This window comes from Cetorhinus maximus, chromosome 20 (genome assembly GCF_964194155.1).
Source record: "Cetorhinus maximus chromosome 20, sCetMax3.hap1.1, whole genome shotgun sequence".
NCBI classification, from domain to species: Eukaryota; Metazoa; Chordata; class Chondrichthyes; order Lamniformes; family Cetorhinidae; genus Cetorhinus; species Cetorhinus maximus.
This window is the reverse complement of record NC_135898.1, coordinates 12,632,185-12,660,010: the sequence shown is the minus strand read 5'-3', so window position 1 is coordinate 12,660,010 and position 27,826 is coordinate 12,632,185. Positions and strand designations below refer to the sequence as shown.

The following is a 27,826-nucleotide window of genomic DNA, read 5'->3' as shown; positions in this document are numbered from 1 at the left end:
TTACTTGGATGGCGAGTGTGCTGTGGTGTTGTCTATGCCTCTGTATCTTGCGAGAGGGACATTTCAAGAACTTGCTGAGGAACAGTATTTAAGTCTTGGTATGGATATGGAGCTTTTTTTACATGATGGCAATGCTGTACTTGATTTCTGCCTAGTGGCATGGCCAAAATACCATGCTTTTTTCTTCAGTTATGCACACATCCTGGGTTTTGGGTGCTGCTGACTTGACTTTAAATGGCTCCATGCAGTCCACCACTGAAAATTTGCATTCAGCAATGTAAATCTCACTGTGAAGTGTAAATATAGTGCAAAAATATTAAAATGCCCAGATAATTTTAAATTAAGTAATTTTTGATTTACACTATGTAAGACGCCAGATCTGACTCCACTGTACTCACTGTTGTACTCTGTCCTACGTAGATGCAGGATGCTTCTGACAGAGCTGAGCCCTTTTGAACGCTTGTACTCATGATATGCATCAGGAAATCCTGTCCAGTAATCTGACTGAGTTGTTCCTGTATGTCTGTGTATGTGCATCAAGATAGCACTTGGTTTTGTGGGAGAAGTATGGTGAAGTGGCTCTTAATTTGGTGAGGTGAAGGCGTAGTGGTATTGTTGCTAGACTAGCAATCCAGAGACCCAGGGTAATGTTCTGGGGATCGGGGTTCAAATCCTGCCACGGCAGATGGTGGAATGTGAATTCAATAAAAATCTGGAATTAAAAGTCTAATGATAATCATTGTCGATTGTTGTAAAAACCCATCTAGTTCATTATTGTTCTTTAGGAAAGGAAATCTGCCACCCTTACCTGGCCTGGCCTGGCCTACATGTGACTCCAGACCTACAGCAATGTGACTCTTAAATGCCCTCTGAACAAGGACAATTAAGGATGGGCAATAAATGCTGGCCTAGCTAGCGATGCCCACATCCCATGAATGAATTAAAGTAATTACTGTTTCTGAAACCTGGCACACATGAAAAAAGCTAGAAAAATGAAGTGCTGCTGCTGTCTGCTGAATTTAAACTTGCAAGATTAAATTTAAATTGTGCTAATTGCAAGCTTTCCAAGCCCTAAAGTACTTCACAATTGATGATATGCATTTGAAATTTGGGTACCGTTATAATCATGGTAAGATGGAAATTTGTGTGCAATAAGGTCCCACAAACAGAAATGAGATAGCTGATTGAACAATCTATTCCACTGATGTTGGTTGAAGGATAAATACCAGGCAGAATCCCAGGGAGAAGTCTGCTGTTCTTCAAAGGATGCCCTGGGATTTTTTCATGTCCACCTGAGAGAATGCAGAATGTTCCTTGGTTTCACGCCTTAGCTTGAAGATTGCACAGAAAGGAAGTTTTGAGCACATGACTCTTTTGTGGGGATTGATTTTATGACCTCCTGACACAGTACTACCACTTCTCCAAGGTTGAAACAAAGGCTCTGTTGACTGGCATTTGTAGTTGATACCCTATCCTATAAAAGCATCTTTAATATGCAGAAGATCTAAAATGCAAGTTAGTACATGTAGCTCACAGCTATTCACTGCTCCCCAAACCTTGAGAGTAATTCAGGGATTGTTTGTATAAGATTGCCAGAAAAGATGTTTAAAATTAAATATGACTATTTTGTGTTCAACAAAATACAATTATTAAAGAAGAAACTGTTTCCATAGGCTTCAATAGATCCAAGATTTCACTGTCCAAAAGATCACTCTGAACAATGGCAGACTGAATTTCCAGAGAAGTTCGTTTGAATTGGCCTTTTTTTATTTGTTTTATATTTAGAAATGATATTGCTAAGAGTTGCATAATGTTAACAGCTAAAAACAACTTGGGTGTTCTTTGTTTTGCTGAAGTTTTAGTGCCTGCGTTAATTCTACTGATTTTTTTTCCATCTTCTTGTTCTTCACAGCTGATATTATTTCCACAGTAGAATTCAACCACTCTGGAGAACTACTAGCAACTGGGGACAAGGGGGGTAGAGTCGTCATATTCCAGCAGGAGCAAGAGGTGAGTGTTATTTGTCTAGCACAGAGACACGTTTGAAGAGAACAAGTCCTCATGGTTCCAGATCAAATAAAGCATGAAGTAGCCATTTGTGCATCTTGGTTGTGTCAGATTTGCCGTAGAGTGCTGTTCAGAGCATTCATGATAACCCATTCATCCAGTGTTGCCACCATGCTTATTTTCATATGTTGATAGCAATAGATTGTTGCCAGTCTTCATGCTCCATGAGCTGCTGCCCACCTTAATTCATATTAATTTAGGAATATAACTTCTGTACACACTTATCGAGCTTCACCTTAAATTCGCGTATGCTATTCCCGTCCATTACTCCACGTGGTAGTGCCTTTGACATTCTCACCGCTGTGATTAAAGAAATTACTTCTGAATTCCTTATTAGATTTATTCGTAACCAGTTCAACTCTATTGAACTTCTTCATAATTTTAGAAACCTGCATCAGATCACCTCTCATTCTCATTTTTGTTCAGTCCTTCCTAATGGCTGTGCCATCAAAGTTCAGGTATCATCCTTAGAAATCTTTTTGAACTTGATTCAGTGCTTCTATACCTTTGCTGTAGTATCGAGATCAGAATTGTACTCAGTACCCCAAACGTGGACTAAACAAGGTTCTGCATAAGTTAAACAGAATTTGGACCTGTTTCAATTCTCTTCCTCGAGAAATAACCTCTTGTGGTCTGTTTATGTTTTTGTGGTTTTGTTAACTTCTCTTGCTATTTTTAATCATTTATGAATCTAGATCAGCTGCTGTTTTATGTAAGTTTTTTTTTGCCAATTTACTTTCTAGTTCTATCTCATTTCATTATATGTTTCCAATCTATTACCTATAAATGAGACAAGGAACTATGTCTCAGTCATTTAATCTTATTACGTTTTGATCGCTAGTGTCTTACTGCATCTCTGCACTTCTCTTCTCTCCTCTGGTTCATCTCCCATTGCTAGTTTCAGTCATGATACCTGTCTTGGGCTTCCTTGATACTGGGTAAGAAAGGAGTCCTGTACATAGTGTAAATTTTTTCCAGCATTTTCTGCTTTTATTTCCTTTTCCCATTTTACTTTCTCTGACCAGTTTATTTGTAGGTCATTGAAATCTTCCAGGATTTTGGCCTGTTTTTAATCCATTTTTATTCAATTCTAGAATTAAGTTGTTAATAGTAAGTTGCAAACTGTCCTATGCAATTTCACCCAATTGTTTGGATAACGTGGAAATTTTGTTATGCACTTATTAGTGATACTCACCGGGTATGAAGCTGTAGCTCAGACTACTCCCAGTTATAGAACTGTTTTGCTTGTCCAATGTATGAATTTTTGCACCTGAATGTTGTTGCAGTTTGTATCAGCACATAACTGAAACCTATTTTGTGTGGTTCCAAATGACTGGCAATGTTGTTGGCTGAAGGACCTTTTGGTTGAACCTCCCTTAATTGGAAAGGAAGTTTCAGCCATTCAGTTGTCCCACATGCCTATATTTGGAAAAGGGATGGATCTGTATGTTGCTGATAATGTGCTCCTGGATGTGTTGTTTGTATCATGGCTGAATCCAGATGGAATTTGAGGTGGACTCCAGTTTCATCTTGCTGGGCAGCGAGGTGTTATATTGAAATTCTGGTTTTGATTGGAATTCTGTTTGTAGCTGGGAAGAGTTGGAGGGGCAAGTGAGAGAGCACTGAATCGCCTCTCAGGCAAATTAATTTTCCAAGTACAAAAAGCTGCTTGTTGCAAGTGAAAGACAGTGTTACTGTGGTGGTGGTGTCTCTGTGATGATGTAAGCATCTATGTTCTAAATGAAGCAAGTGGGGCATCAATCTGCTTATTGTTATGAGGGCTGTTGAGTCACACTATGCCAGGAGACAGGATAGTTATTCACCAACTTGAATTTTTAGCACCATTTGCGAAGCCTGTAACATCTCCAGGTGGCTTTGTGAGCAAAGGACGTGTTTTCAGATTAGCTAACTATGCTAAGTTCACTGCCTGAGTTCCAACTCCAAATGCAGCTTGGAAAAATTTTCTCCTCGAGTACTAATGCGGCTGCTGATAAGCTTACCTTGAAGCTTGTTTTCAGCTAGTGAAAACTCTTTTAAACTTCAGTAACAAGTTAAAGTGAAAAAGTTTAATTTTATAGATTTTAATTTGTATGCTGCTCAGTCAGAACACTCAACTAATGTATTACTACTTAGTCTTGGATATTCACTGCTAATAACAGAATAAAATTTCATAATGGCTTTTTGGTGAAGCAACATTGGTCAGTACGGCAGGGGGGATATCCATATAAATGACAGGCGCTGTGATATCCTTAACCTTATCCAACGAAAAAATGTACAAAAGAAAGCCCACAGCAAATTCAGAGAAGGATTTTTAAGAACCAGTTAACTTCTGCAGCTTCCCCATCCCAATTACTTTGGTATTCTGGTAACATTGGTGTTCTAATGTATTCTATTTCTTTCAGAACAAAAGCCAGCCTCATTGCAGAGGTGAATACAATGTTTACAGTACTTTTCAAAGCCACGAACCCGAATTTGACTACTTGAAAAGTTTAGAAATTGAAGAAAAGATCAATAAAATTAGATGGTTACCCCAACAAAATGCTGCACAGTTCCTGCTCTCGACAAATGGTAAGTTTCTTTTCTTTGCCAGTGTTTCATCCTTTTGCTCAGAACAGTTCCACTGGCACTGCTGCTTTGCAGTACTTTGGCCCAGTGACCTCTTGTCCAACCACAGCAAATGGTCAACTCATGCTCCCTTCAGCTTCCATTTCCCCAAAAATGCACTCTCAACCTGGCACCCTGCTTACAGAAACAGAAGAAACAGCTTTGTGGTTCTTGGACTGCCTGCAAATTATTTTTGTTCTCTTGTGCAAGCTGGGGCACTGGTTGAGAGGTGCTGTTTGTTCAATTTTACTTCAGCCTGGTGGCCATTCTCCATGTTGGAGCCTTTGGAGGCTGTTCATGCTTGCTATGTCTTCGCATGATATCTATATTCTTGCAATTTCTCATATTAAGTTGACACAGTTGCTGGATAGCAATAAGTATTGGGGTTCTTCGTTGAATTTCTCCCACACCCAATAATATATGATTGCTGTTGGATTACTGAGTTAGTAGTGAAGATGGAATCAAATACATTTGGATGACTGTTTTAAATTTAAAATATTAAAAAACCCTTCTATTTTCTCCCTCCTTGCCTGCCAAGGCTTTGACTGGTACTCTGGTAGCATTGGTGATATTTGGTAGTGCCCACCTCCAAGTGAGAGCATTCCTCTGGTACTTCACTTGGCAGGTTTTTTTTAATGTATGTGAGGCCAGCTTGATTCAGTTAGCTATTCGACCATGGAGACTGACCCTCAATCGCACTATTCCCCTTGGAGTTTTTAGCCTCTGGGTATTGATCAGAAGTAGGGATGTTGGATATTGCTTAAAAAAAAAGCCTTTTATTTCCTTGAGCCAGAAGCCCCAAAGCCAGTTGTACTTATCAATACCCCAGCTTATATTAGTAAACAGAACTCCATTTTGGCACCATTTGTACACTTGTCACAGTGCATCTGCCAAATAATTCATGGATTTTCTTTTTGGTGAGTTTTACTTTGAAGTTCCTCTCCACCCAGCAATGGACCAGGTCTGACAGACCTTTTATATGTGAGGATGCTTCATTGTCAGGCTTCTTGGTTAATCGTTTGGAGGGTTTTCTGTGCTGTGTATGATGCAATGAGCACATAGTTTTTACTCGTTTGATGTGCTTCTTGTGAATTGGAAACCAGTGAGGGCTGAAAACCTGCTCTAAGTTTTGCCATCTTGTGCTTTTGTTGATATTTGTTTTTTCTTTTATAAATTTGAGCCCAATCCTGAGCTAAACTTCTAAACTTCTATTTAATGATGTGTGTGATTAGACACAGGAATGTTTGTGAATCTCAGAAAAGCTCCCATTGTAACTTTTGTGTGAAAATGCCTCAAAGTGCTTGGCAAACTTAAGTCTGTTTATAATTCCATGGCTTATATGGGCATAGTGAATGGAAGCATCAATTTCTAACTGGCTTACGTTACTCTGGCATCATTTCTGAATTAAAGCAGTGCTAATGGAGAATGCAAGAGGCTTGAATGGGAGAGAGAATTCTTGTTAAAGTGAGCTAAGGTGTCATCTTGGATCCTTGTTGGCGAGCCAAGCCTGTGTGGTTGCTTCTGAAAGATTGTCCTGAGGTAACTGGTAATTTGGAGATTCTCATGTTTCTCCCTGCACAACTCATCAGAGCTCATAGAAAATACATTCAAGTGGATGTGTTAACTGCAGATTTTAAAAAATCTTTCATGGGATGTGAGCTTCATTGGCCAGAATTTGTTGCTCTCATCTAATTGCTCTTGAGAAGGTGGTGGTGGTGAGCTCCCTTCTTGGACCGCTGCAGTCCATTTGGTGTAGCTACCCCCACAGTGCTGTTAATAACAGAGATAAATCTCAAACATTTGTGTGGTATTGTCTTCCTCTTTGTCACTGCTTTTGCCTATCATGTTTTCTGCATTTGAATTCAATTCCCAAATTGATGCCATCTGATTTTGCAAATGCTACTTAAAGAAGGTTGTGGGCTCAAGCCCCTGTCAAGATTTGAACACAGAAGAAATTTTGGCTGAAACACCAATGCATTATTGAATGAAGCAGAATACTGCACACACTGGAAATCTAAAGTGAAAAAAATGCTGGAAATACTCAGCAGGTCAGGCAGCATCTGAGGAGAGGAACAGAATTAATGTTTCAGATTGTAATGACCTTTCCTTACTGAAACAGTTTTGCACTTGGAGGTTTTTCAAATGAGAATTTCAAGGGAAGCCTTCTCTGTCCTCTCAAATGGAAGATCCCATGGCAGTATTCAAATAAAAGGAGGGCCACAGCACACCATTTAGTGGCAAACATTTATCCTTCAAACAACCGAAAACAGACTGCTTGGTCATTTAGTGCAGTTTGTGGTATGTTGCTGCATGCAGGTTGGCTGTCATGTTTCCTGCACTGCCGCAGTAACTACACTTCAGGAGAACTTAGTTATCAGCGAACCTCATCAGGATGTCCTTATGTCATGAAGGTGCTGTATGAATGCAAGCCTTGTCATAATTTTTGACTCTTCTCATGAAGCGCTGTGCTGGTTGATGGCTTTTACGCTGATATTCAATTGAGCAAAATCATCATTTCAGCCGATCAGCAAAGTATAATACTGTTTTTACTGCCATTTGCACAGTGTGACGCACATAAAACATGTTAGCCCAGATTTTGTAATAAGAATAATGTTGAGGCAATCAGCACTCAGTTGTTATGGTGTAAATTGGACAGCAACTACCTGTATTCTCTCATGCAGTGAAAAGTGGAAATCAGCAAATTGCTTTCCAATTTCCTTCGCAAGTTTGACTGAAAGACTTGGCTTTCAGAGACATTAACGACACAAAGTTGCAGTACTCGTTCACTAGATACCCACTAAAGATGCCAGAACAAATAGAGGCTCCCTCATTGAAGTGCAAGTGAGTATTTCACAGCGTGAAAAGTCTTATTAATTAATGCCAATCTGCCACACTAGCACTAGAAATTAACTTCTGAAAGTTGGAATACTCAGTTCTTCAGATTTTATTACTAGACATTTCACAAGGTGTGAAAACATTCTTTGTTTAATCCCTAGCTCTCCTCTTTTTTTCCTTCCTCCCTCCCACCCTCCCCCCACCCCGTTCTGCCCACTTTAATTGATAACTGCAAATTACTGTGTAAACGTCGGCAGAAATTTTGTGGGCAAGTATAAATGCAGCAAACGATAACTGCCTTATAATCACCATTGACCACAAAATCCAAGGAGTTGTCCTTGGGAATACAATTTATGCTTTAAGTGATTTGGATTCAAAGTATTTCTGCTTTTTCATGACACCATTAGCAATGCACATCCCTAAGAAAATTTGTTGTGGAATCATTTGTGGAGAACAGTTAACCATTTACCAAAGGCAAATGTTGCCAAACCTGTATTTACCACAAAGGAGGAAAATACATTTATTAAAGGCAGTTTAATTTGATAGCTCCTCCAGTTTAGATAAAAACTGCGTGAAACAAATTTGCAAAATGGTTTTCATCTGAAGACAGTTTGGAAGAAAATTGTGCAATTCCATACCTAGATGACCTAGTTATTGTGGCTCAAGAAGGTAGCTCACCATCAACTTCTCGAGCAATTTATATGATAGACAATAAATGCTCATCCCCAGAGTGATGTGCATGAGCCGTGAGTGAATAACAAATACTATTAGGCCTGTGCTTTTTTGTGGGTTTCAAACCAATTATTGTGGTTTTGTCCAACACTGCGACAAAGATGACAGAAGCTGCTGTTGTTCACCACCTCTTGATTTGAGATTTCTTTATTTGGGACTGTGTTCTAGGTACTTGGACTGGGTGTGACTGTATGAACAGGTTTAAGATCTAGGTAATCTAGCTAGTTTAAGAGATATCTGTCCCAAATTCTGATATAGATCGGAGAGGTATTTGAAAACCCAGCTTTAAAGGTGTCAGAAATATGAACTTGTTACAACTTGGTTGAATGTTGGCTAAGTTTAAAACATCTGCCCATGGTGAGAATTAGTTGTCACAGCTGTTAGACATTTATGCTTTTGTGAATTGAATGAGTCCCCTGAAATTTTATTTATTGCTGAGTGGCCAGTGACACCTTGGTTTTAATCTGGAGCATGTTTTTGGAGCATTGGTTCTCTGCTTCTCCCTGCCCACCTGATTGTGGAGGAAGTCACAGGAATCAGGTGGTGGCTAGCATGTACCCGAGGCTTTGGCCTGCCGTTTCTAAAAGATACATGCTTCATGTGCCATTGCTCTGCATCTCCTATCTTGGTGACGTGAATTAACTGGATGGAGGTCATGACCGATTATAACTTGTGTCTTAACATTGTGATTATTCTATCGTTAACCTGGGAGGCTGGGGGGAGAAATGAGCTGCAATGCATTGGTTTAAAGAAAAAGGTTTGTGAACCTCACCGTGGTCTGCTTGCCGATGGTGGCTGAGATTTGGAAGTTAGTTTTCTGTGAATTGAAGAAGAGCTTTGGGAATCACAAAAGATGGCCTTCAGTCTTCCTTCTTAGCCACTCACCTTGTGTCTTGGCTCGAGTTCCTCCCTCCCCATTGCTGTCTGTGGCATTTTGCAGTTGGCACATTGGCTGCCAGGCTTGTCTACACAAGTACAGCACTTGAAAATAATTCATGGTAGATAACTGATGGTAATGGAACTCAGGTGCACTCATGTCCTTTGAGGGAAAGAGGGCCTGCCATCCTTCCCTGGTTTGGACAATATGTGATTCCAAACTGCCCTCTGAAAGGTCCTGGGAATCTACTCACTTGGATTCAAGAAGCTAGCTCAACCATCATCACCTCAATAGCAGTTGGACACAGACAATAAATGCTGCCCCTGCCAGCAATGCCTACATCTAATAAATGAATAACAAAAAAATAATTTTGAGATATGTTAAATCTCTATGTATATTTAAACTGTTGTTTCACTTTGCATATTGAAATTGCAGTTAATCCTAAACAAAATAAAAACAGAATTACCTGGAAAAACTCAGCAAGTCTGGCAGCATCGGCGGAGAAGAAATCAGTCAATGTTTCGAGCCCTCATGGCTCTTCGGCAGAGGTCATTGTCAAATGCTGCATGATTTAATGAGGATGCTGCTCTGCTGCAGTGCTGTGTTTCTGACAAGAGAGAAAGTTGAAGGAGAAGAAAGGCTGTCCTCATATTGTTCTGAATGGGTGTTCTCAAATGGGTGTGGAATTGTGGCACCTGTTGGAATGGATGGTCCACATAGCCTTGCCCCAATCAACTCATTGGAACAGCCTAGCAACAAAAATGTTTGCAGAACTTGGCAGAGGTTTTTGAAATGGTGCTCACATTGATCTGGTGGAAGACACTGCAAAGCTGTCCCAATCCCACTGTCCTGTCCAAAATTACTGGGAAAAAAGATCAGCTCATAGTTCACCTTGATGCTGTTTGTGGGATTTTGCAGTGCACAGAATGCATTGCCATACCATGCCTAAAGATGGTTTGCTGAGACACACCGTGTCCTCCCCTCACCCTTCCCCCCCCTCCCCACCAAAGTGCCCTTGACTGGAGAAGAAAACAGCGTTCAGCATAATTAAAATTTGAAGTGTTTTTGTGGAACTGATAATTGTGAACTTGGAGTCAATTGTATAATTTCCATCTTCAATAAATTTATTCTGTGGTAATAATGCAGTATTGATTTCAGTGTCTGTGATGTAATGAATATCAATGTTTCAATTCCATATCATTCCATGTTTCCGACAGTAATTTTGCTTGTGCATTCGCTGAACTTGCGTAAGCTGGTTTATTTTCGCAAATGGAATCATGTTAAAATGTTACACTTTCATTTTGTATGAAACAGAATTAAAGCACTCGGGTCCTGAAGTGGGCTCATGCCACTTGTTATGTGATCAAATTCTACTTTGTTTTACAGATAAAACAATAAAGTTGTGGAAAATCAGTGAAAGAGACAAACGGCCAGAAGGTTATAACTTGAAAGAAGAGGATGGGAGATACAGGGACCCTGCCACAGTCACTACACTTAAGGTGAGAATTTGGTACAAACTGTTTTTCAGTTTCAGAATTTATTTTGTCCATTAAACATGTTTTTGTGCACTTTGCACCAGTGAAAGCCATGTGTGAAGTCTAGACTAAATAATTTCCTTTTAAGGAAGGAAAATTTCCAAGATATTTGATGCCATTAATGCAAAGACCCAGAAGCCAAACATGGGGGATGTTGTGCCGCATCTTTAATTCAAATGGTGGCCCAGCCCTGGCTCCAGATAGTCAGAAAACCAAGAACTTAAATTTATCTAGTGCCTTGAATACAGTGAAGCATCTCCAGGTGCTCTGCAGGATTGTTAGCAAACAAAATTAGCAAACAAATGAATATTGAGATGTTCGGATTGATGACTTGGTTCAAATGGTAGGTTTTCGGCAGTACCTTGAAGGAGGAAAGGGAGCTGGAGAGGTCCAGGGAGGGAATTCTGGAACTTTTAGGGCCTCGACAGCATGACTGACAGTGTTGGAATGATTAAAATCATTGATGCACAAGAGCTAGTATTGGATGAGCGCAGAGATCTTGGAGTCCGATGGAGCAGGGTACAGATAGGGGAAGGGCGAGGTGATGGAGAGATTTGAAAACAAGGATAGGAATTTTAAAATCAAGGCACTGTTTAATCAGGAGCCAGTGTAAGTCAGCAGTGAGAAGAGTGATGGGTGACAGGAGGTCATGCCAGTTTGGACACAGGAAACACAATTTTGCATGACTTGAAGATGGGAGGTTGGCCAGAAATGCATTAAAATAGAGGTAACAAAGGCATGCATGAGAATCTCACCTGCATGATCTTGTAGGTCAGCGAGCAATACCCTATGGTCTGTGTTTCCTGTTGTCTATATCTGGTTTTGTGAGCATTGACTCGGGACTTCTATATTGGATTTTTTCTGTGTTTATGGATTTGCTAGCACATTGTCTTTATAGTTATCATTACAGAAATTCATATCATTGTATCTATGCCAACTTTTTGCTAGTGGAATCCAAAACTAAAAGCATTATCCTACATTCTCCCCATGGGTGTGCATCTTTCCCTGTTTATCCACTTTGCTGCTAAAAGATAAAATGAACTTTGCTTTGTGTCCACTCATTCCACACCCAGTAATTCTCTGCATTCAGAAAGTTCTTAATTTCCTTCTCCTTGTGACTCTGTAAATTGATGACTTCTCAGCACTCACTCACCAAACACAGAACACATTCTTTGCTTTCAAAGCCCTTAATTTAAAAATGAAGCTTTCTGGAATCACCAGTACATGTTTTCATTTGTATAGCTAATGTTAACTTTGAGAATTGAGCATGGGGATGACCTCGGGTGTTTGCCCTGCTCCTTCTCCCATTTCATACAAAACTTTGAGAAGAGCTGTTTTAAAGTTATGTGCCTTGCTCTGTTCTGCTTCTTCTTTGTTCCTGGTTTAACGTTTTTGTTTCTCCTCATTCCTAGGTTCCAGTATTCAAGCCAATGGATTTAATGGTTGAAGCAAGTCCTCGAAGAATATTTGCTAATGCACACACATATCATATAAACTCTATTTCAGTCAATAGTGACTATGAAACTTACTTATCAGCGGATGATCTTAGGATTAACCTGTGGCATTTAGAAATCACAGACAGAAGTTTTAGTATCCTTATCAATGTGCACTTGAATCCCTTTCTGGGCAACACAATTTTTTTGGCAGCGTGAGTACCAAGCTAACCTTGTCGTCTGTACAAAGATTTGTTCTGCACCTTATTTTCGTGGAATTGGTACAGGCAGTGTGTGACTGAAACATACAGGCATGAATGTCTTGAGCTCAACTCACAGTTTGTGCTGAGATAGCAGATATTGTTGACCAGGATGGCTGTACGGCATTAGAGTTTGGGCTCAGTGCTCTGGGTCAAGCAGTGGGAAATCAGCCAGAAACTGTGCTCTACCTGGCTGACGAGTGATCCCTGTGAATGGATGTTTGGTGAGGATATAGGCTGTGGTTATTCGAAGATCAGATATCTTGATGGTATTCACTTGATTTTCATTTGAATGGCAGCCATTTGGAAAGACACTGGACTTTACTGACACTCCAGAATTTGATCCCAGTAGGAATTAGCATCTTCAGAAAAGGAATGGGAAAATGGTTTTTCGGGGATAAAACCTGTGAAATGTTCCCTAGTGCTCGCCTGAAGAGGCTTGCTCCCCATCTGTCTGTGCTTCCTCTCTTTCCTCCATGATCACTATCAACAAATTGTGGATCTGAAGAGTGAGCAGTTATATCTGACTTACTACCGACTTAGACTTTTCCCATCTCCTCCACTCTGGCAGATCAGTTCATTCAAATTTGGCAGCTCCTCTAGGCAGTTCATACGAGTCATGCACTGAATATGCTCACTTTCTGATTTGGCATGTTATGCCGTAGCAAGCTGCCTGACCAAGCTGCAACAGGCAGAATAATGACTAAACTGTTTTGCAGGTAAAATGGACAGTGCCAGTACGTTAAGTTTGATATCGTCAGTTTTCTGTCTTTGTGGAATAATGCATTTCTGGGGGTAGACTTGGAGGATGAGCTTTGAAGGATATGAGGGAGTATGCAAGTTGATGCATGACTTGGGATGGGCAGCCACACAATGAGTCAGGCTTTTGTGAAAATATGGTAGTGGCAGTTTCGGAATTGCAATTGGGAAGCAAGTTTATGCTTTGGGCTTGGATAAGACTTGATCATCCCTTAAACCTGCCATGGAATCAAATTGCAACCAGCTCATGGAGGCTACACTGTTGCTTTGCTTCATGTGTTAGTTGAAAATGAGGTCCACCGTCACAAACCTGTTAGAAAATCAAGTACAATTAGCGGAATCTTGAACATCCTTGCTTTTCATCGCAAGTTCTTCATGATGTGCGTTGGTGACTGCTGGAACAGGAGCCAATTTGTGGGGAGATTAATGGAAAATGATTGAGTGGTGTGAGAAGGTGGCAAAGATATGGCTGATTGTCTTGGGCCTAATAACGTTTACAAATTCTAATTGTGACCCATCCCGGATGGGTGTTTTAAATGCTCCAACCAGGGTGACACTTTGGTTGGTCATCCAAATATTGTCCTTGATGGCCTGTCTCTCAGATATTGTAGATATCAAGCCTGCTAACATGGAGGAGCTGACTGAAGTGATTACAGCAGCGGAGTTCCACCCTAATCAGTGCAACACATTTGTATACAGCAGTAGCAAGGGAACCATTCGACTATGTGACATGCGAGCAGCTGCCCTGTGTGACAAACATGCCAAATGTAAGTGTACTGCTCAGATCTTCATGCTTTAGTGAAATGTATATTTAATAAATGCTCCCTTCATACCGATCAAATTCATGTACTTAAATCAGAAACCAGCAGCACCAATGCAGGATTGTTTGGTAGCCATTGCCATTTAAGCAGCCTGCTTCAATCTGTTGGCAGGCAAAAGCTGGAACCAGCTGTTTATTTGTCTGACAGGCAACAAGTTTTATTTACTCACAGGTAAATGGCTATTTTATCTGTATAATCAAGAACATTACTTTAGGCCTCCCTGATTGCTGTGTGTGTATCATATGCTGCTGGAGAACAGCAACGGTGTGGGCGGGGGGCTGGTGGGGTCCCAGGTTTGATCTCTGCACTGTACTGAACAGACTGATGTAACATTGCTGGAGCATTATGTCCTGTGTTTCTTCAACTTCCACCTTTCAGTCATGTCAAGCTTCACTAGCTTTCTATTCCCAAGTGAACTCATTTGACTATTTATATCCTAACTTGCGAATAATCCATGGCCTTGCTCTTCCTTACTTCAGCTGTATATCCATAAGTACATGGCCATGACATTGAGTGCCCATCAATTGTAAAGAATGAAAAACATTCTGTGTCAATACCTCTAAAGACCTCCATCTTGCCAACTCCCTCCTTGTTCAACAAGCTCCTTAAAATCTCTTCTCTCCAATTGCATACTTGCCCCACCATCCCATTTCCTTTCTGTATCGAGTTCACTGTTTTTTCTTTTTGCCATTAAGAGAATTCCAAAATTGCCCTCTTTTATGTGAGGCACAATGTGGACAAAGGTTACGTGATGGAAGAGTTATACAATCGTAGAACAGTTCCAGGGCCTGTGGCCTGCCTTGTTGGCTCTTTGCAAGAGCTACTGGGCTAGTCCCATGCGCTTGCCTTTGCCTCGTAGCCCTGTGATTTTTTTTACTCCTCAGATGCTGATCCAATTTTTTTTCTGTAAGCCAGGATCGAATCTGCCTCCATTGTACTGTCAGTGCATTCCAGATCCTAACCACTTACAACAAGGTTTTTCCTCCTCATCTTATGCCAGTCACCTTAAATTTTGTCCTCTGATTCTGAACCCTTCTGCCAATGGGAACAGTTGCTCTATATTTATTCTGTCCGGATCTGTCATGATTTTGTGGTTTACTGTGAAAAGCAAATAGATAAACTTGCAGCAGCTTGTGACCCTTGTTGCCCATGGCTGGTAAAATTTAGGAGCGCCTGATTTACCAATTAATTCTGCCGATTAGCCTCATGTATTAGTTTGCAAGATTTCCAGACAGCAACAGAGGGAGAATACCAAGATGATGGCGCAGGTGTTACCAACATTGGGATTTATTTACAGGACTATTACAGTCTACCATGAAAGGCTGAATGTCTGCAAATTATCGTAGGCCACTATGTGGCTTTGAGCCTTAAGTATATTGTCAAAGGAAGAATATTTCAATGATCATTTGTTTTGTCAAACTTGGACTGCCGTTACTTGTAAAGATGTTGCTTTCCAGTGCTGAAGCTGACGAGTATGACTTGAATATAATTCTGCTGAATAAATGATGTTGAATATATTGTACAATCAGGGTTACGGGTAATTTGCCATGGACAAATGGAACAATAAGAAGAATGGGGGGAGCTAATTATCTGGGTGTTGACTGTCCCAACTTTACATTTTCTTCTACAGTGTTTGAAGAACCTGAAGATCCCAGTAACAGGTCCTTTTTCTCAGAAATCATTTCTTCAATATCAGATGTCAAATTCAGTCACAGTGGTCGCTACATGATGACACGAGATTACTTATCTGTCAAAATCTGGGACTTAAATATGGAAAGCAGACCTGTGGAGACATACCAGGTATGCAGGCTCCTGCCATTTTCTGTTCTTTGTTGTTTCTGAGAGCTGGTGATATTGCTCACTTAAGTGCATTTTGTCAGCCATGGCTCAGTTGGTAGCATGCTTGTTTCTAAATCGCAAGGTTCCAGGTTCAAGTCCCACTCCAGGGCTTGACTGTAAAAATTCAAAGCTGACACTGTAGCACAGTACTAAGGGAGTGCTGCGTTGTTGGACATGTTAAACTGAGGTCTCATTTGCCTGCTTGGGATGATGGTACTAGTTTGAAGAAGAGCAAGAGAGTTATCCTTGATATCGTAGCCATTATTTATGCCTTAATCAACATCATAAAAGTAGAGATTATCTGGTTATTATTGTTGTGTGAGTTTGCTGAGGACGTATTGGCTGCTATGTTTCCTACAATTACAACCATAACTTCAAAAACTTGAAAAAGTACTTAATTGGTTGTAAAGCGCTTTGAGATGTCCAATGGTCGTGAAAAGTCTGTCTGTTTCTTCTGGTTTGTGGTCATCAAGGTGAGGGACATGGCACATCATGCGCCCAGTGATGGTGTCGAACATTTGCCATGTCAGGTGCAGCACAAGTTAGATACAGAGTAAAGCCCTGTCTACACTTCCTTAACAGTGTGTCTTAAGAAAAGCACCCACTGAAGCAGCGTGACATTTTTCTGCCTGTGTATACTCACCAAATAAAATTTCCAGCTAATGACACATGCTGGGTACTTTGTTAAGTAAACCCATTTGCAGAAGAATTGTCCGAGCTGCTAAAGTAACTGAAATCAGAGTATAGCCTTTCCTCTCATTGCATTGTGTCTTTTTGTGTGTCAGCTTCCTTTTGATTTAAATAGTTGAGTTATCCATAGAAACATAGAAACTAGGAGCAGGAGTAGGCCATTCGGCCCATCGAGCCTGCTCCGCCATTCATTATGATCATGGTTGATCATCCAACTCAATAGCCTGCTCCCGCTTTCTCCCCATACTCTTTGATCCCTTTCACCCCAATATTAACATCTGCTGCAAAAAGGAACTAATAGTAACTCACTCCACAAGGTGTACTCAATGGTGAGAATTCAGTTTGGCTGCTCAACTGTGTTTCTTCATTTGCACTCGCACGTATGATTAACATGTGGGTGTGGGATATTGTACTTACCTTTTTGGATGATAGCTCAGTAATGGAACAAGAAAACTTTGAACGGTCAGGTGCTTTTAGACATCTCTGCATTTCACATAGAATAATTGTTTATGATCCCTGTTGGATACCTGAGTGTGGCAATTTTGTAAGTAGCATGATCATAGAAACAGTTGCAAGATGAAAGATGTTAATTGGTTAATCCTATCACAGGAACATAGAAACAATGGCCATTTAACCCCTCAACCTTATTCTCCCATTAAATGAGATGATGGCTGATTTGTGACCTAGCTCCACTTACCTGCCTTAGCACCATACTCCTGAATACCTTTGAACAATAAAGTTCTGACAATCTCAGATTTTACAGTTCGCTTTGCATCAACTGCCAGTTTTGGAAGAGACTTGCAAACTCCTACCACCCTTTGTGTGTAGTAGTGTTTCCTAATTTGACTCCTGAAAGGCCTGGTACTTAGTTATAGACCAGGCTCCCCAACCAGCAGAACAGTTTGTCCCAATTTACCTTGCCTCTTCCCCTTAATATCTTGAATAGTTGGATCAAATAATTTATCAATTAATTCTCACAAATATACATATGGTTTGAGGAATCTCTCCTCGTATTTTCCAGTGAATCTATGCTGAACTTCCTCGAAGGCCATTATATGCTTCCTAAGGTCCAGTGCCCAGACTTGCTCTCAGAACTGATGTGTGGTCTAACCAGAAGTTTGTGTGGCTGAAACATGACTTTTATCGCCTTGTATTCTATTTAAGTATTATATCGGTCGAGAGAGGAATCTTTCAAACTATTGCCTCGTGTCCTGGGGTCATACATACCCTTTGAATCTTTGGAACAAATAAGTGGGTCTTTGGTTAATGTCCAACCAATGGCATTTTTAACATTGCAGCCTTCCCTCAATATTGCACTGGAGTGCCCTCCTAAATTATTTGCTGATTCTTGGAGTGGGGTGAGCACACACAAGTTTCTGGCTCAGATGAGAGTGGCACCAACTGAACCGAGCTGACCCCTCGATGCGTGTTTACCTATCCTACACGTAAAGAAAATGTATGAACACGAGCTTAATGGTGGTAGACAGTGTTAGATAAATAAAACTGATAGTAACTGATTTAGGCAGTAATGTTCTGCTTGGGACCTGTAGTCACGGTGAGTCGCTGGAGCCTTTTGCAGAGCTTCAAAAATAAAACTTAAGTGTTTGTGCCAGCCCTGAATCTGAATTTTAGTTTGAGTTTGTTAAAGTTTGGTGCATGGGTTGCACCCTTTACATGCTTATTAGTGTGTCTGTACTGCAGCTCACTGCTTTTTCTTATGTGCTTGGCTCCAAGTGTTTGATGAAAGATTTTTGTTTGAGCTCAGGTCATGGGAAGCACCGTATTAGACTACAAAGGTGACACTGAAAGGATTTTGTTTCTGTATTTATTTTGGGCATCACAGGCAAGGCAAGCCTTTATTGCCTATCCCCAATTTCACTTAAGAATGCAGTGATGAGCTGCCACTTAGGCTGCATCAGCTCTGTGTGGTGAAGGTACTGCCACAATGCATGCATTTGCTAGTGATGAAAGAAGCAGGAACTTTAATCAGAGGAACACTTAATTGTAGAGGATCATTGGATAATTTGGAAGTTGCGCTTGACACTTACGATTAGAGAGCAGTTTCCAGCTATAATCTGAAGAACAAACTTGTTAATTTGCTTTTGGACAACCTGCAATGAAGTGTTACAATGGAAGACAAGGTGGAGAAAGGCTTGTGAAAAGAACTGTAGTGCTGTTTCTGTTCATACCTCCCACTCTCTCATCCATCTCACTAAAAGAAAATCCAGATGATCTTTCTAAATTACATGCCTGGCTGTGTCAGTTTTACTTAATGTTATTTATGTGTTTGAGGATTTAAATGGCAATCCAGATGTTCAGAGAAATAATTGTGTCCTTGTTGTACCTTCTGCAGGATTGCAGTTTGCTGTTCACTGAATACAGTTTGTGTTGGCTCTGATACACTTTTTTTTTCCTTACAGGTGCACGAATACCTCCGAAGCAAACTCTGCTCGCTATATGAAAATGACTGTATTTTTGACAAGTTCGAATGTTGTTGGAATGGTTGTGATAGGTACAGCTGATTCTTCTACAATAAGATCTTCAACTGTTAATTTCCTTCTGGTTCTGTCTTTATTGCTGCTCATTCTGTGTGGCCTCTATATGGTATCATGGGACAGATAATTTCTGTATGCATGCGTTACAGGTACAATTTGAACTAGTGCTCAGCACCAATTTAGGCGATGCACTTTGGTGATATACTTGTGTTTGCAATGATACTAGGTCAGAATTTGCCTTTTTAAGCTTAAATTGGCTCCTGGATGACACATCTGACAATGATAAGTTGAAATCAACTTAAGGCTTCTTGGCAGACGTAAGCCAGCACTTGAGCTTGCCAGATCTGCTGTTCTCCTGAGCATTGCTCATCAGCCAGCTTGGCTGAGTGGAGCTTTGAACTCTGTAAACTTGTCCCTCAATGAGTAGGGTGATCTTGGTATGATCAGTGGTTTAAGCTGGTTCTAGTGTCTTAAGCTGCAGCAAAATTTCTCCAGTGGTGACTGGCCTGATTGCTGGTGTGTGTGGAGTTTTTTTTTTGACCATTTGTTCGTGGGATGTGGGCATCACTGGCTAGCCTAGCATTTATTGTCGATCTTTAATTGCCCTTGAGAAGGTGGTGGTATACTGCCTTCTTGGATTGCTGCAATCCATGTGTTGTCAGAACATCCACAGTGTTATTGGGAAGAGAATTTTGACCCAGCAACAGTTTCATATAGTTTCAAGTCAGAATGGTGTGTGTCTTGCAGAGGAACTTGCAGGTGGTATTTCCATGCATCTACTGCCGTTGTCCTTCTAGATGGTGGAGGTCGCGGGTTTGAAGGAGTATTGGTGAGTGGTGCAGTGTATCTTGCAGATGGTGTACACTACTTCTGCTGTGCGTCAGTTATGGAGGGAGTGAATGTTTGTTTGTGGGTGGGGTGCTGATTAAGTGGGCTGCTTGGTCCTGGATGCGCTGGAGCTTCTTGGGTGGTGTTGAAGCTGCACTCACCAGGCAAGTGGAGAGTATTCCATCACACACCTGACTTTTGCCTTGTAGCTGGTGGGCAGGCTTTGGGTGGTCAGGAGGTGACTTAATCACCTTAGAATTCCCAGCCTCTGATCTCTTTTAGCCACAGTATTTACATGGCTGGTCCAGTCCACTTTCTGGTCAGTGGTAACCCCAGGATGTTGATAACGTGGGATTCGGCAGTGGTAATGCCATTTAATGTCATGGGAAGATGGTTAGATTCTCTTGCTGGAGATGGTCATTGTCTGGCATTTGTTTGGGCATGAATGTTACTTGCCACTTATTAGCCCAAACCTGAATCATGTACATGTCTTGCTGCATATGGCCATCGACTGCTTCAGTACCCGAGTCATTGTGAATGGTGCCAAACTTGGTGCAATCATCAGTGAACATCCCCTCTTCTAACCTTATGATGTAGGGAAGATTATTGATAAGGGTTGGACCTGGGACACTACCCTGAGGAACTCCTGGATCAATGTCCTGGATCATGAAATGATTGACCTCCAACAAATGCAACCATCCTCCTGTATGCTCAGCATGACTCCAAACCAGAGGACAGTTTGCCCCGATTTCCATTGACTTCAATTTTGCTAGAGCTGCTTGATTCCGTACTCTGTCAAATGTCACATTGATGTCAGGGTCAGTCACTCTCGCCAAAGCTGCAATGAGGTCAGGAGCTCTGGCGGAACCCAAACTGAGCAGGAGGTGCTCACTAAGTGCCACTTGATAGCACTGTTGATGCTATTTTCCATCACTTGGCTGATGATTGAGAGGAGACTGATGGAGTGGTATTGGCCGGATTGCACTTGTCCTGTTTTTTGTGGATAGGACATAACTGAGCAATTTTCCACATGGTTGAGTAGATTCCAGTGTTGTAGCTGTACTAGAACAGCTTGGTTAGGGAGGTGGCTAGTTCTAGAGCACAAGTCTTAAGGACGAGTGCTGGAATGTTGTCTGGGCCTATAGCCTTTGCAGTATCCATTGCCTTCAGCCGTTCATTGATAACATGTGAAGTGAATCAAATTGGCTGAAGACGGACATCTGTGATGCTGGGGAACTCCAGAGGAGGGCAAGATGCATCATCCACTTGGCACTTATGGCTGAAGATGGCTGCACATGCTCCAGCCTTGTCGTTTGCAGTGATGTGCTGGGCTCCCCATCATTGAGGATGGGGATAATTGTGGAGATGACTTCTCCAGTGAGTTGTTTCATTGTCCACCACTATTAAGACGTGTTGTGGCAGGACTGCAGAGCTTAGATATGATCTGTTGATTGTGGGATCACTTGGCTCTGTCTGCTGCATGCTACTTCCACTGTTTGGCATGCAAGTAGTACTCTGTTGTAGCTTAACCAAGTTAATGCCTCATTTTTCGGTATGGCTGGTCCTGCTCCTTATATACCCTCCTGCAGTTTTCATTGAACCAGGGGTGATCCCCTGGCTTGATGGTAATGGTAGAGTGGGGGCTGTGCTGGGCCATGTGGTTACAGATTGCGTTTGAGTACAATCCTGCTGCTGCATTGGCCTACAGCAGCTCATGGATACCCAGTTTTGAGTTGCCAGATCTATTAATTATCTAGCCCATTTAGCATGGTGGCCGTGCTACACAACGATGGAAGGTATCCTCAATGTGAAATTGGGATTTGGCCTCCATAAGGAATGTGCGGTAATCACTCCTACCAACACTGTCGTGGACAGATGCATTTATTAGCGATAGATTGTTGAGGAAGAGGTCATGTAGGTTTTTCTCTTGTTGGTTCCTTCACCACCTGCTGCAGACCCAGTCTAGCAGCTTTGTCCTTGAGGACTCAAATAGCTCAGCCATGAGTGGTGCTTCCAAGCCACTCTTGATGATGGACATTGAAGACCCCACCCATAGTACATTCTGTGCCTTGCCATGCTCAGTACTTTCTCTAAGTGGCGTTCAACATGGAGGAGTACTGAAGTACTGATTCACCGACTGACGGTCGGTGGTAACCAGCAGGAGGTTTCCATGCCCCTGTTTAATCTGATGCTTTGGGACTTCTTGAGGTCTGGAGTCGATGTTGAGGACTGCCAGAGCAACACTCTCCCAAATGCATACCACTGTGCTGCCACCTCTTGTGACTGTGCCCTGTCAGTGGGTCAGGGATGGTGATGGTTGTGTCTGGGACATTGTTTGTAAGGTACAATTCCAGGAGTGTGGTTATGTCAGACTATTGCTGGACTAGCCTGGAGACAGCTCCCCCAGTTTTGGCACAAGCTCCCAGATGTTAGTGAGATTTGCAGGGTCAACACGGCTGGGTGTGCCATGAGTGTTTCATGAGGTCAATGCCAGGCTTTTATTCCACTTTGACTTTGTTGTGATTTGATACACCTGAGTGGCTTGCTGTGCCATTTCTGAGGGCATGCAGAATCAACTACATTGCTGTGGGTCTGCAGTGACATGTAGGCCAGATCAGGTAAGGACGGCAGATTTTCTTCCCAAAAGGGCATGAGTGAATCAGGTGTGTTTTCATGACAGTGGTTTCATGGTCATCATTAGACTAGCTTTTAATTCCAGATTTATTGAAGTTAAATTCCACCAGGTGCCGTGGTGGGCGATAAATTAGCTTGGCTTCTAGATTACTAGTCCAATGACATCTCACGACATCACCGCCTCTCCAAGGTGATGTCCACCACACTCAGGCAGTGCATTCCAGACCCCAACCATTTGCTATGTGAAAAAGTTTTTCCGCTTTGCCAATTACTTGAAATCTGTACCCCCTCATTGTCGATCCTTTCATGAGTGGGAACAGTTTCTCTCTATCTACTCAGTCCAGATCCCTCATGATTTTGAATTCCTCTATCAAATCTCCTCGCCTTTCTCTGAGGAAAGAAATCCCAATTTCTCCAATCTGTCTTCATAACTGGTTCCAGAGGTGAGGAACTTCATTCTTGTGAATCTTTTCTGGACCCTCTCCAATGCCTTCACATCTTTCAAAAAGTGCAGGACCCAGAACCGAATGCAATACTCCAGCTGAGGCTGAACTGGTGTCATATACAAGTTCAACATAACCTTCTTGCTCTTGTACTCTATGCCGCTATTATTTAAGCCTAGGATACTGTATGCTTTATTAACTGCACTCTGACTGTTCTGCTAACTTCAATAATTTCTGCACATAGATGTCCAGGTCCTTATGCTCCTGCGCCCCCTTTAGAGTTGAGCCCTTTATTTTATATTGTGTCTCCATGTTCTTCTTACCAAAATGATTCACTTCACATTTCTCCATATTGAACATCATCTGCCATTTGTCCACCTATTCTACCAACTTGTCTATGTCTTTTTGAAATTCTCTACATTTCACAATGCGAATGATACAAAACTTGGCAGCAAACTTGACTTTGTAAATGACTTGAAATTGCACCCTGTCCACCAAAGTCTAGGTCATAAATATATACCAGGAAGGGCAATGTTTCTGACATTGACTCCTGGGGAACTCCATGATGAACTTTCTCCAGCCCAAAAAACATCTATTAACGATGACTGTTTCCTGTCACTCAGCCAATTTCATATCCATGTTGCTACTTTCCCTTGCATTCCATGAGCTTTAACTTTGCTCAGAGTCTGTTGTGTGGCACTGTGTCAAATGCCTTCTGGAATCCATGTACACCATATCAACAGCATTGCCCTCACCAAACCTCTCAGATACATCGTCAAATAACTCAAGTTAATTAAACACAATTTTCCATTAAGAAATCTGTGCTGGCCTGCCTTAGTTAACCTGCATTTGTCTGTATGACAATTTTGCTCTAATTTCTTGTTTCTACACTGAAGTTAAACTGGCTGGTCTGTAATTGCTGAGCATATCTTTAAACCCTTTTTTCAACAAGGATGTATTATTTGCAACTCTTCCGTTTTCTGCAACCACCCCTGAATCTAAGGAAGACTGGAAAGTATGGACACTGCCACCACAATTTCCACTTTCACTTATCTCAGTATCCATGGATGCATTTTGTCCGGTCCTGGTGCTCTGAACAGCCTACCTTGTATCTCCCCCTTATCAATTTTAAATCCTTGTAGTGTATTAATTACCTCCTCTTGCATTGTAGCTTGAGTAACATCTTTTCTCTTGATGCAACGCATTAATTTATTAACTCCACTATTACCCCTGCCTCCATGCATAAATCCCCTTTTCAGTCCTTGTCAGCCCTACTACTCCTCTTACCACCCTTTGACTATTTGTATGCCTTTAGAAGACTTTGGGGTTCCCTTTTATGTTAGCTGCCAGTCTCTTTTCATTCTCTCTCTTTGCTTCTTCACCTCCCCTTTGAACCTTCTATCTTGAGCCTGGTTCTTAATTGTCGGCTCTACCTAACACCTGTCATAAGGACACTTTTTCCTCTTTATCCAAAAGGAGATGTGGAGTTGTTTGACAGCTTTTCCTTTCGAGGAAATGTACCTTGACTATGCCTGAACTAGCTCCTCATTGAAGGTAGCCCATTGTTCAGCTATCGTTTTACCTGCCAACTTTTGATTCCAATTTATTCGGCCAAGGTCCGTTCTTAGCCCATTTGAAGTTGGCTTTTCCCCACTTAATTATTATTTGTCTTTTGTCCATAGCCAACTTAAACCTTATGATACAATGATCACTGTCCCTTCACTGTTCTGCTGACACTTGATTCACTTGGCCCACTTCATTCCCAAGAACCAGGCCCAGCAGTGCCTCCCCTATCATTGGACTGGAAACATATTGCTGTAGAAAATCTTTGTGAACACACTTAGAAACTTTCTCTGCCTTTTACACAACTACTTTCTCAGACTATATTCTGATAATTGAAGTTCCCTGTTATATACTCTATAATTCTTGCACCTCTCCATAATTTTCTTGCAAATTAGTTGCACTACATCCCTTTCACAAGCCGGTGGCCTATAGACTAGACCGAGTAATGTAATTGCACCATTTTGTTCCTTAGTTCTAGCCAGTAGATTCTGTCCTTGACCCCTCTGGGCCATCCACACTCTCGAGCACCACAATGCTCTCCTGAATCAATGCCACCGCTCTTCCACCTTTTCTTCCTTTCCTATCTTTGCTGAACACCTTGTAGCAGGAATATTTAACACACAGTCCAGCCCTTCTTTGAACCAGTTCTCTGTTATAGCTGCAATATCATATTTAAACATGTCAGTCTCTGCCTGTAACTCCCCAGTCTTACGAACTACACATGATATGTTCACATACACATTAATTCTCTTAGCCTCACCCCACCTCATAACTTGGTATTTTCTACTCCAGTGTTATTTATCTCTCCCAGCATTCTGTGTACCTTAGTATTCTTCTCTGATTATTCCTCCTGTTGCCACAGCCCTTCCAAGTTAGTTAAACCTTCCCCAATAGCACTAACAAATCGTCCTGCAAGAAACTTAGTCATGGCAGTGTTTAGGTGCAACCTGTCTGGCCTGTACAGTTCCCATCTCCCCAGAACTGGTCCCAATATCCTAGGAATCTAAAGACCTCCCTCCTTCACCATCTCTCCAGCCACACATTCATCTGCTTTCTCCTTTTTTTTTGTACTCGCTTGCATGTGGTACTGGGAGTAATCCGGAGATGATTACTTTTGAGGTCCTACTTGTAATTTCCCACTAGCTCCCTAAATTATGTCCCAAACTTGCCATAATGGGGGTGGTATTGGCTTGATCTCTTGATAATAATGGGTGTGGGAGGTTTGGTAGTGTCACTTGCAGGTGATGGTGGCCATGTGAAATTTTAATCAGGCCACTTGATCCATATGTCCAGAAATAGGTCCATCCAGGTTGCTTGGGCAGAGCACATGGAGCTGTGTCGCACTCTGGTGAAGTACTGGTGATGGGTATCATTTTAATGGCTGAGCTAAATGTTAGACAAGAAGTTTGTTGCACAGTTTGACCGTGTATTTACTTTATCCCCATATTTTTTGTAGTCCATTAGTGCCTGTACTCTAAATCTACAGCAGACGCACTGTTTCCCCCTCATTTGAATCCAGTGTTCAAAAGCAGTTAGATTCTGCTTTTACTGAAAATGTAGCATCTAAATTTGAAAAGACTTCTCTGTTGACGATAATGTGAGAAGCGTGGTTGAAACTGTGCTTGTGGCCTCATTGTGGCAGCAGCCTAACTCAAGACAGCAAAATGGACAATAGTTGATGTTGCTTAAATTGGGTGACAGGCCATTTGGGTGAGCACGGCCAATGCCTGTTGAGTGATGGAACCCAACAAGTAATCCCCATCTTGGAGAAGTTGATGAAAAATAATTTGTTTCAAAGGAACCTACCCATTATGTGTGGGTGTTAAGAAAATTGGATGAAGTTGGAAGGCTGAAATCTCCCAGTGGAGTGTTAACAATATTGTATGAAATGTGTCAAGCAAATATTTCAGGTTGCAGCAGCATCCCATTTATTGGGGTTATTAAAATGTCTGTTAAATTGCTAATGCCTGTATGTTTCAATCCTTTCAGTGTTGTCATGACTGGGTCGTACAACAATTTCTTCAGAATGTTCGACAGAAACACAAAACGGGACATTACGCTAGAGGCCTCAAGGGAGAACAGCAAACCCCGGGCCATCCTGAAACCGCGCAGGGTGTGTTCAGGGGGCAAGAGGAAGAAGGATGAGATTAGTGTTGACAGTCTGGACTTCAACAAGAAGATCCTGCACACAGCCTGGCATCCTAAGGAGAATATCATTGCTGTAGCCACAACCAACAATCTGTATATATTCCAGGACAAAGTGAATTAAAACCAGTGCAGTGAAGAAAGAATCTGATTCCTGCCTAGTTAAGATAGCGTAGCCTTTATATCTTGTAAGAGAGAGGCCCATTCTGGTCCCCTCCCCACCTCCTCTCTCGAATCAGTGCCATTTATAACGCACACCAGTCACGTTATAACAGAGAGTTCTTTTTGCTCCTGTCCCCCACCCCACCAAAAATTGCAGTCCACGGTCGCTAGTCATTTGGCGGGGAGGGAGGCTGTCTCTTCATTACAAATTATGGGCCACTACATTAGCATTTTACTGCATCAGACGTTCATTTAATCCACTCCTTCGCCTTCCATTGTGGTGAGGTCTTGAGGAAGAAGTCCTTCAGTCATGATATGGCAATGTTTTACTGTGTACCCTCATTACTGTAATGTTCCCTTCCCCCTCCACCCCTTCCTCTTTTTATCAACATACAGCTTGTTGTTAACGCTTGTAACATTCCTCCTCTGACCTCACAGATACCTCCTTCTGACCCTGTTGGAGCATAAAGGACATGACCAGGTCAGAGTCGGGTCAGTGGGTCAGGTGGTTTTTGTTGCACACATGTTTTAACAACCGACTGTAATATTGCTGCCCTTGCCATTTCTGGCACAAGAGAAACCTACTGAATAAAAGTCATAAAAAAAATAGCTCCTTTATTTGGTGCTTTTTCTTTTTTGAAATTAAGTGTAAACTGTTAAACCCCATGTACTTTTATTTTAAATGAATGCATTAAAGAGTGTGTGTCTAACACCGGTAAGTTTTACTGATGTTTGATGTAATGGAATCTTAATCTAAGTATTTTTTACTCGGTGTTAATAAACTTCTGCGTTTTCAACGGGACACCAGTGGACTTGATCAAGTCCATCTATGTTTTACTCTTTTTTGCCCTTTTTAGTTCATGAAGCTCTCGTGTTGGTGGGGTGGTTAGAAGCTAGGATCCTTGGCCATGAACTACAATTGTAGAAAAGTGAGTTTATTTTTGACTGAAGAAATGCTTCAGGACAACCGTGCCGACAAGATTGAGAATGGGAACCTTATGTGTGGATAGAGGCGAGAACCTCCATTAGCACCTTTTCTGTCACCTTCCTGTCCAAAGTCCAATGCACTGTACGACCATACTTGGTTCATCAATATTCTGTATG

At 41.6% G+C, this 27,826-nt stretch overlaps 1 protein-coding gene across 2 annotated transcripts in view; it reads left to right on the top strand.

Moving 5' to 3' along the window:
• LOC144694849 (serine/threonine-protein phosphatase 2A 55 kDa regulatory subunit B alpha isoform) overlaps window positions 1–27,524 on the top strand; it is a 74,808-nt gene extending 47,284 nt beyond the window's left edge. For both annotated transcript variants that reach the window (XM_078565493.1, XM_078565492.1), the window contains exons 3-10: window positions 1,913–2,010; window positions 4,470–4,635; window positions 10,502–10,614; window positions 12,063–12,240; window positions 13,705–13,869; window positions 15,554–15,723; window positions 18,873–18,964; window positions 26,405–27,524. In XM_078565493.1, the coding sequence (XP_078421619.1) occupies window positions 12,081–12,240; window positions 13,705–13,869; window positions 15,554–15,723; window positions 18,873–18,964; window positions 26,405–26,684 (867 nt within the window). In that variant the 5' untranslated portion in view covers window positions 1,913–2,010; window positions 4,470–4,635; window positions 10,502–10,614; window positions 12,063–12,080 and the 3' untranslated portion in view covers window positions 26,685–27,524. The remainder of the gene's footprint in view (window positions 1–1,912; window positions 2,011–4,469; window positions 4,636–10,501; window positions 10,615–12,062; window positions 12,241–13,704; window positions 13,870–15,553; window positions 15,724–18,872; window positions 18,965–26,404) is intronic.
• Window positions 27,525–27,826: the final 302 nt, after the last annotated feature.